The sequence below is a fragment of the Planococcus citri genome, chromosome 2 (genome assembly GCF_950023065.1).
Source record: "Planococcus citri chromosome 2, ihPlaCitr1.1, whole genome shotgun sequence".
NCBI lineage: Eukaryota > Metazoa > Arthropoda > Insecta > Hemiptera > Pseudococcidae > Planococcus > Planococcus citri.
In genome coordinates, this window is record NC_088678.1 from 72,737,668 (window position 1) to 72,747,482 (window position 9,815).

At 35.1% G+C, this 9,815-nt stretch overlaps 1 protein-coding gene across 1 annotated transcript; it reads left to right on the forward strand.

The window, feature by feature from the left end:
* Window positions 1-640: 640 nt before the first annotated feature.
* Window positions 641-7,871, forward strand: LOC135837632 (RCC1 and BTB domain-containing protein 1-like). The gene is made up of 10 exons (XM_065352974.1): window positions 641-911; window positions 1,050-1,238; window positions 1,354-1,550; window positions 1,646-1,783; window positions 1,876-2,108; window positions 2,182-2,270; window positions 5,512-5,759; window positions 5,841-5,965; window positions 6,051-6,154; window positions 7,206-7,871. The coding sequence occupies exons 1-10, from the start codon at window positions 827-829 to the stop codon at window positions 7,496-7,498; spliced, it is 1,701 nt and encodes a 566-aa protein (XP_065209046.1). The 5' UTR covers window positions 641-826; the 3' UTR covers window positions 7,499-7,871.
* Window positions 7,872-9,815: the final 1,944 nt, after the last annotated feature.

Here is a 9,815-nt window from a genome sequence, read left to right on the forward strand (position 1 = left end):
CAAATGCTCAGCTGATCTGATCAAAAATCGTGACTAAATTGATAATTTATCAATTTACCCAATCATTCATTCATATATATATAAAATATGTATCCAAATCCAACCAATCATAATACCTACTAATTTTAATTTTATATTCATTCCAGCACTTTGGCGGTATTTTATTTTTATTATTTTTTTGAGAAGTATCATTCAACAAAAAACACCCTTACAGTTAACTGAGTTAACACTAACTAAACTAACTAAACAGCTGTTCAGTATTTCAGTCTATTGTTTTTTTTTTGCTGAGTCAGTTCAATCTTCAATCATCAATGTTGTGAACTACTTGTAAGTTGTAGTAGTGTGCTTGTAGTAGTGTACTTGGACTAGTGTTAAAACGTTGAAGCAACCGTTCCTCCCCCCCTCATTCGAGTATTGTAATTGTAATCCTCAGAATTCCCTCTCCAAGACTAAAGCACCCCTCCACCTCTTGCTTTTATTCCATCCTGTTTCAGTATTCGTTGGCTTGGCTGCACTGCACCGTGAACCAACAGCGCATGCGCCAAAAAGCATCAAAAAGGGTTTCAACCAATCTGTCTGAAATTCCGATTATTCAATTTCGTTTCGTTTATTTTGCATTTTTATTTTCATTCGTGCGTGTTTCAGTGTTTATTATTATTTTACTTTGACATTTTGCGTACAGCCCCGCATGTGACAACACCAACAGTAGGAGTGTGAATGCGTGATTATTCGATCGAATTCGAGTCTGATTATCCGTAAAATAGAGTTCAACGGTATATCATTTCACCACTCACAAGGTTTTACTCTACCAAACTGTAAATTCAAGATGGAGTTACGTAATCATCTCCTGCCATGGAAACTGGACGACGATTTCGTGGAACAGATAGAATCTTTCGCAATATGGGGTAATTGTAAGTTAATCAGTCAGATATTTATCATTACATTATCTATTACTAGTATCGGTTACCAATTACCATACTCCATACTCCATTTTCCGTTGATCATTATCGCATATATATACCTCTCAGATCAAATCATATTATTTATAGCTTACGACCTGGTACCGCATAGAAATGCTATATTCACGACGAAAAACAATCAAGTGTACGCTATCGGTGATCTCATATCGAGATGTTTTAAAGCGGCGAAAGGTGCTGATGGTAGCGAAGAGAATGGCGAATTGAAAGGCCTTAATAAACCGGTGCTGTTGGAGGAATTGTCCAATATTCGTATTAAAAGTGAGTATTTAACTCAAGTTTGAGTTCTTCGTATCGTGACACTTTTATTGTAAGTGTAGGTAATGTTTATTCGTCCGAATGTAATCGTATCTACCTACTTTTAATAATTTCGCAGAATTCAGCATAACTTTCAATCACGTTTTCGTCTGCACCGAAGATGGTAAAGTGTTGGGATACGGACGGTACAAGTTTAAGAAAGACAGCAGTTTCAATTTACCTCAACGTGTTTGCGCATTAAACGGTATTAACGTAGTGGACATCGCCGTAGGATTGTACGATAACGCTCTAATGCTTTTAAGCAGCGATGGGAAGGTTGTATTCTCCTATATTTATACTTCGATAGTCGATGATTGTGATTAGATAACTGACGAATACCATATGGTTGCGGATTTTCTGTACGTATGTAGGTTCATCATTGGACCCTAATGCAGAAACACAGTTACGTAGTCGAGATCGAAGCCAGCAAGGTATTCAGGTCGAGACCGATCGGCGTGTTTACGGGATCAAAGCTAGTGCATTTTTTCGTATTGCTCGATAACGGACAAGTAACCTACCTATCCATATGTTTTCAAACACGTCAGTCCTTATCGTGGTGGATGGAAAATTAACGAACGTACGGTACCTATTTTGTTTTCAGGTTGTGAAATTGAATCGTCACACCGAACATACGATGAATTTTCCTCGAGATGTCGAAGAGGAGCATCGTAAAATCAAGAAGTTGGCTTGCGGTTACAGCCACGTTTTGCTTTTGAACGAAGACGGTCGTTTATTCGTCAACGGTTTCAATGATTCGGGAGAGCTGGGTCTTGGTGTAAAAACACCAGCTACTGCTGCGGGAGCATTGGTGCATGTAGCGTCTATAAAAGAAAAGTGAGTAGTTGTTTTTGCTTCGATTCTATGTTCGCTTCGTATTATTAATTGTGGTGTTTGATTTTGCCTATAGAATCGTAGATATCGCGGCCACTCCTTCGTATCCTGTGTCAGCTGCGATTACCGAATGCGGAAAAGTGTACATGTGGGGAAAATGTCGAGGTTTGTCGAGTGTAATTTCGTTAATTATCGAAGTAGGATGGCTTTTAGGTGGTTTTATTGAAAAATACCTACCTAGTTCGAGTTTCAGCTCGAGATATGTGTATTTGAGGTCACCGTGAGGCTTTGAGCTAGAATCAGAGCTGCTGAGTTGGATTAAAATTAGAAAAACGTGTTTCTAAATTACATGGGACCGAAACTGAAGTCAAAATGGGTATCTTCGTGGCACCAGAATGAATTGAATGGCATCAAATATATTATTTCTTCGAGCTGAAACTTTTTAAATGTTATTTATTGTCGAAATTACTCGATGGAAGATGATCTACTATTCAAATCAAAATTGAGGGAAATTCCAATTCAATTATTTTTTTTCGTAATTTTGATCGTTTATTTATTTTTTTATTTATTCATTCATTTATTTATATATTTTTTCGTTTTTCATCGTTTGGTGGATTTTTCTTCTGTTTTCTAGCTCACAGGGATTGTACTCGGTTACTTTTTAAGGAACCAAAGTAACTTTCGGTTACTTTTTTAAAATGTTGGCTACGAAAAGTTACTTTTTTCGAGTTATTTCTTTTGAAAATGTACTTAAGGGTTTCTAATTTCGACAGGTATTAATATTTTTGAATTTCTCGATGGTTTTTAGTGGATTTTCTCCTGTTTTGATTGATTTTTTTGAATTTTGGTGGTGATTTTTTTCCTAAATAATTTTTCCACGATTTTGCTCTGAATTTTGATGACTTTTTTCGCCCGAATTTTTGCCGAATTTTATCATCTCGAATTCTCGTGATTTCTTCGTAGAAATATTCCCTCGAGCTTGTGTGATTTTATTGCTCAAATAGTCGGGATTTCTTCTTATTTCAGTTCGATGGCTTTTTTTGAATTTTGTCAATTTTTTTCTTCGTCGATTTGGCGAGTTTTCTTTTGAATTTTTTGTTGATTTTTGCCTATTCCGACGGGTATGATTTTTTTGAATTTTCGCCAGTTCTGTTTTTTCAAGTTTTTCGATGATTTTCTCGGAATTTCCATTTTTTTTTCTTTTTTTAAATTTTGGCGAAGTTTTTCCAGTTTTGACAGACTAACGTTGAATTTTTACCATTCTATACTTAGTTTTGTTCTAAATTGTGGTCATTTTTTTGCTTAAATTTTGACTGAATTTTTTTTTATTTCAATAGTTTTTTTTGAGTTTCGTGCTTGAAAAAAACGAGTAATTTTTTGGCTCACATTTTTGTGGAGTTGTAATTTTTTTTCTTCCAAAAATCATGATTTCCTTTAAATTTCGATATTTTTTTTCGAGAAGGGAGGAAAGCTTCTTCAAGATGTGATTACTTTGTTTGTTTTTTTTTCACCTTTTATGTGGTGGGTTTTTCTGCATCTTGATATCTTTCATTCGTTGATCCCTACATCTCTTTTCCACTTCCCTTCCAGTATTTTTTTTTCAAGTTCGACTTATTTTTCTCTGTTGAATCCTTTTGAATTTTGTTAGAAATTTTTCGATGATTTTTCTCAAAATTTTTTTGATTCACCAGTTTACCTAGTTCCGAATTTATACCTAATTTTAATTCTCGTGAGTTCTCTGTTCTGAATTTCTTAATAAGTTTTGCTGAACTGAATCTTCAAGAGGTTTCCTTTTTCATCATTTCCATAACTTTGTTTTGAATTTTATTGATTCGTTTTTCTGCCTGAATTTTTGTTCTTAATTTCGGCGAAACCTTTTTTCTTGAGCTTTTAAGGTTTTTATATAAAATTTTCTCCTAAGTTAGCCCCAAATTTTACTAATTTTTTCTGCTTAAATTTTTGTGAAATTTCCCCGTGTAACTTACAGATTTTTTTTCGTGTTTTTGAGAGTTTTTTTGGACCTTGAGACTTGATGGTTTTATTTAGAATTCTTTGAAGATATCTTGATTTTTTTCAAGTTTTATTCTTTTGAATTCTCGTAGATTTTATTTTCCAATTTTTCGATGATTTCCCCCGAATTTTCGTGTTTTCTTTTGTGTCTAAATTTTTGTGAAGTTTTCGCAATTTTATGGTTAAATTTTGGACGTTTTTTTTTTAAATTTTTGCGATGTTTTTTCTTAAATTTTAGTACTTTTTACCTCGATGTTTTTGGTGGAGTTTTTCTACTTCTAATCGAATTTTTATAGTCTGGAATCCTCGTGATTTTTTTCAACTTTTTAAATTTTGACAAAACTCTGTTTTTTGGTTCATTTTGAATTTCGCTCTCGAGTTTTATTCTTAGGGACTTACGATTTTGATTTATTAAAATAAGATCGCAAACAGGTTTTTCAACATTGGTTTTTTACCATTTGTTTTCTTATTCAGATCTTGATCTTTGCTCAGTTTCATGTTTTGGTCATTTTATCTCAATTTTAATCATTTTGTCGCCTTTTTCCATTTTTTTTTGTTTTTTTGAATCGTGTCAATTTTAGACAGTTTTGATGGAGGATTTTTTTTCTTTTCGAAGCAAGGTACATTTTTTTGTATTCGAATTTTTAAAACGATTTTCACAAATCACTTGTTTTCCCAAATTTGGATCGCAATCTCCCCCCTCTCCCGCTGCATTTCTTTGTTGATTTCAATAAGTTTCCCGTTCTAAAATAATTTTTCTTATTTATGGAATTTTTTTTATAAATTATTGTTTATTCTTTCTCAACTTTCGAATAATATTTTTGTCACCAAATCCTCGCTCATGTCAACATTTCTGCTATTTTACAATTGGTATTTTTGTGTTTGATTTTTTGAAATGATTTTGAATAAGTTATTAAATTTCGTTCTTCCCTGCTTCGGTAGACTTCCTCCTCTTCTTTCAATTTTGCAATTTTTTTCAGTAGTTTAACACATTTTTCGATTATGTTTCCGGGATTCAATATTTTTTCCATGCTTTCTTTTTGCATTTCGATCTACGAGTAGGTAGTTTACTTTCGAAATGTTGATACTTGAGTATTTGTTTTGAGCTTTTGCTAGTTTTTTTTTTTTTTCAAAAATGGTTTTTATTCGAATTTTGATGTTTTTTCTGTGTTTTTTGAAAAAACTATTAATAATTTTTTGGTTACTTTTTCCAGCTTTTTTGGTTACTGAAGTTACTTTTTTTGAGAAATATTTGAGTACAATCCCTGAGCACGATTAAAATTTAAATCGAGAAAATAATACGATACGAAGAATAATATTTCAATCAAGAGCCATCCTACTTTATAACCTGCCCACATAATGCTTCATTTCTCAATTGCGATTCGTGTTTTTTCAGGTGTGCTCGTTTTCGAACCCACTCTCACGTCGTTTAAATCTCTCAACGAAGTATTCTTCCACTGTTCGGTGCCTCTCTTTACCTATCAACCAGTCAAAGTGACCGAATTAGCTCGCGAACCGCCCCTCGTAGCTCGCGATCCGCCTCCTGCTGCTCGCGAGTCAATTAAACCATCCGAATTGACGAATGGATTCTCAGAGAAGAATGATGCTGTGAAAACGACGAACGAACCAAGTTCTCTAGTCGATGTAATGAAACATTCTCGTTTGAATCAACCTCCTTTTTCACTTTTATCGTTCTTTAACGACGTTGTGTATGTTTTTTTTCAGAAATTTTACGATTTTACCATCGTCGTGGAGGGTAAAAAGATCCCAGTTCATAAAGGAATACTCAAGTTACGAAGCCAACATTTTGCTGAAATGTTCCGTAAAGGGTCACCTACCGAGAAACAGAGGTACGTATTTTTATAAATTTAGAGTCAACTTGACTTGAGTAAATCGAAGAGTAATTTAATTAATCACTTTTATTTTTGTTCGCAGTGTTTTAGAAATCGCAGAAGGTGACTTGAAATCCTACGAAATATTTGTCAAGTTTTTGTACACTGATTCAGTCGACGAGTCGTTACCTTGCCATCAAATCATAGGTTAAAATGAGACCATTATACCTACAGGGTGCGGCATCTTCAAGTTATCATTTTGGTAACACTGCTGTGGTCTCTTCCGCGTGTCGGAGAAAAAAAATGAATACATGGTTGGAAAGAGGATAAAATGCCATTTTAAAAAAAGTTCATTTGATTTTAAAAATTACATCTGCACAATGTTTCCCAGTACCTTTTAAAAAAGTTGTCGTTTTTCAAAACTTTAAAACATTCTCCAAAATTGGTTTGTCAATTGCGGCACATTCAGCACAAATTCTTTCCTTCAAATCTTCCAAATCATGAACTTTGGTTAAATATACTTTTTTTCTTAAGATGTCACCATAGAAAAAAGCCACAGGCATTGCGAGATCCGGTGACCTCAGTGGCCAAGGAATGGAGCCGTTTTTTGAGATGATTCTGTTCCCAAACATCTTCTTCAAAAGTTGAATTGTCCTTGATCCTTGAACAGGGGTGTGCGGTGGCCACATCTTGTTGAAAATAAGAAGTAGATAATTTTCGTTTTCTATGAAGAGCAGATGGGGCCACCGCGCACTCGTTCAAGGATCAAGGACAATTCAACTTTTGGAGAAGATGTTTGGGAACAGAATCATCTCAAAAAACGGCTCCATTCCTTGGCCACTGAGGTCACCGGATCTCGCAATGCCTGTGGCTTTTTTCTATGGTGACATCTTAAGAAAAAAAGTATATTTAACCAAAGTTCATGATTTGGAAGATTTGAAGGAAAGAATTTGTGCTGAATGTGCCGCAATTGACAAACCAATTTTGGAGAATGTTTTAAAGTTTTGAAAAACGACAACTTTTTTAAAAGGTACTGGGAAACATTGTGCAGATGTAATTTTTAAAATCAAATGAACTTTTTTTAAAATGGCATTTTATCCTCTTTCCAACCATGTATTCATTTTTTTTCTCCGACACGCGGAAGAGACCACAGCAGTGTTACCAAAATGATAACTTGAAGATGCCGCACCCTGTACCTTATGTACTTATTTAAATTACTAATACGAATTATCATCTCTAATACGCGTTTATTTTACAGAACTGCTCGCGTTGGCGAATAAATATCGCGTCGAATCGTTGGCAGAACATTGTTCGTCGAAGATCCAATCGGGTATCAATATCGATAACGTGATCGCGCTTTATAAAAGTACGGTTTCGCAGAACGACGAAGACCCAAAGATGATGAAAATACGCGAAAAGCTTCGAGAATTCTGCGTGCTTTTCACCGTTAAAAACGAAGTAGCTGTCGTGAGATCGAAAGAGTTCGCTAATCTCAGTCCAGATTTGGCCAAAGATTTGATCATGGATGTTTGCAGAAGACGATCTCTTTGAATAATTCAGCAATGCCGTTAGATTGACGATTGTTCCTTTTTAAGAGGCTGTTTTATTTTTTAGATGGTGATTTTTTTTAAACAAATAAGTTTCTTAAGCCAGTTTATAAAGTGTTTTAATTTATAGATTTTTTTTTTAAAAATGGAAAATGTTTCATTGTCATTTGTCACCGTTGTGGTTCTTTTTATATTTTTTTAAGTACGTGAGATGATTTTTTACGTGGAATTTATGACAGACGGCGTATGTGGCTGCTCTCACGAGTGTAGATGAAAAGATTGCGCTCCCGTTTGTTCAATAAAAATTAAATATTACCTAATTAGTTTTTTTTTGTACGTAAGTTGGTATCATTGAGTAATAAAAAGTGTAGAATTGAGCTGAGCGGACTTTGTTTAATTGAAAATGACTTTCCAGCTGTATAAATAGGCCTCTTAAACTAGAAAAAAAACGTGAAATTTTACACGTGTCCAAGAAGTTGCCTACTCACAAGGCATAAAAATTACACCAAACACGACGTTTTTAAAGTTATATAATTCGACTTTTCAACGGACATACAGCGCCATCTATCGAAGAAAAAAATAAACTTTGTTCTGTTTTAAAAAAAATCGAGGTTGAAAAAGTGGTGGAACGAAAGCTAGATATGCGCGTGGCGCTATCTCTCGGAATATTACGGAACTACTTCGAAAAGAACACTCGAAAACCCATTTCTATCGCTCGAATTCGACGTAGTTCCTTAATATTCCGATAGATAGCGCCACGCGCATATCTAGCTCTCATTTCGTCATTTTTTCAACTTCGATTTTTGGTTTCGTTTTATTCCGATAGATGGCGCTGTGCGTCCGTTCGAAAGCAAACAATTAATGTCTCCGCGCAGCACAGTGCTCGAACCATCCGATTGGCCGTGTTATTTGAGTTGCCTATAGATTATTTTTGCAGGGGCATTCATTATAAGTGAAAAATTGCCGTGTTTTGACTTCGATCAATTAATTAAGTTGCCTATCGAGTATTTCGAAGGAGTTTTCGACTTGATAAATCTTGTATTTTTGGTTACTTACCATACAATTTCGAAGAGAGTTGCCTAAAACGTATTTCTGCAGGAGCATTTATTATGGCTGAAAAATCATCGTATTTCGTGGACATTTTGATGAAGTGTGCTTCGAGGGGGGGGGGAGGTAGATGATGAATTTGAAAATAAGTGCAATGTCATTGTGCGAAGTATCGAAATATATATTTTTGAATTTCCCGAACTCGAATTTGACATTATTTTAACGCTCAAGTCGTCAGGGACTTCGAGGGGGGGGGCAAAATTTCAAAATGAGCTTACTCGTCATGTGAGGTATCAAAATATACGTTTACGAACCCGCTGATCACGATTTTGGTAATATTTCAGCCCCAGACCCAAAAGGGGCTTAGGAGGGAGAGGTCCAAAATTCAAAAATGGGCCTAATATCATATTGCGCATTAAAATATACGTTTTAGAGGCTCCTGAAAGCGAAATTGATATTATTTGGCGGAAATTTCACAAAGAGCTTTTGAGGGGTAGATTCAAAACTCAAAAACAAGCCCAAATATTATGTAGCGTATCAAAATGCATGTTTTCGAAGCCCCAAAATGGGTTTCTAAAGGAGGGGAAGGAGGTCCAAAACTCAAAAATGGCCCTAAATATCAGGCGGTACATCAAAATATATGTTATCGGGGATCCGAAGTATGAATTTGATTTCATTTCGGAGGAAACTGCAATAGGGGCTTTTGAGGAGGCGGTTCTAAATTCCAAAATTGGCCTAAATATCACGAAACATATCGAAATAGATGTTTTTGACGCTCCTGAACACGAATTTGACATCATTTTGTCGAAAAACCAAAATGGGCTTTGGAAGGGAAGGTTCAAAACTCAAAAGTCACCCCAAATTTCGAGTGGCACATCAAAATGTATAGTTTTGAAGCCCCAGAATACGAATTTGATGTAATTTTAGCGTGAGCCCCAAAATGGGCTTTTGAAGGAGAGGTTCAAAATTCAAAAATCACCCCAAATTTCAAGTGGCACAGCAACATGCACGGTTTTGAAACTCCAGAGTACGAATTAGATATAATTTTAGCGTGAGCCCCAAAATGGGCTTTTGAAAGGGAGGTCCAAAACTCAAAAATTGACCCAAATTTCAAGTGGCATATCAAAATGTATGTTTCCGAGGCTCTTGAATACGAATTTGATTTATCATTTCGGAGTGAATCCCAAAAGAAGCTTCTAAAGAGGAGGTTCAAATTCCAAAATTACCCTAAATATCACGTGACATATCAAAATATACGTTTTTGATGCTCCCAA

Excerpts from the sequence above, each read along its gene's own strand:
- LOC135837632 (XM_065352974.1), top strand. The coding sequence starts at position 827 with ATGGAGTTACGTAATCATCTCCTGCCATGGAAACTGGACGACGATTTC. Across the intron at positions 1,239-1,353 it reads GTCCAATATTCGTATTAAAA|AATTCAGCATAACTTTCAAT; the intron begins GTGAGTATTTAA and ends ATAATTTCGCAG. Across the intron at positions 1,784-1,875 it reads TATTGCTCGATAACGGACAA|GTTGTGAAATTGAATCGTCA; the intron begins GTAACCTACCTA and ends TTTTGTTTTCAG.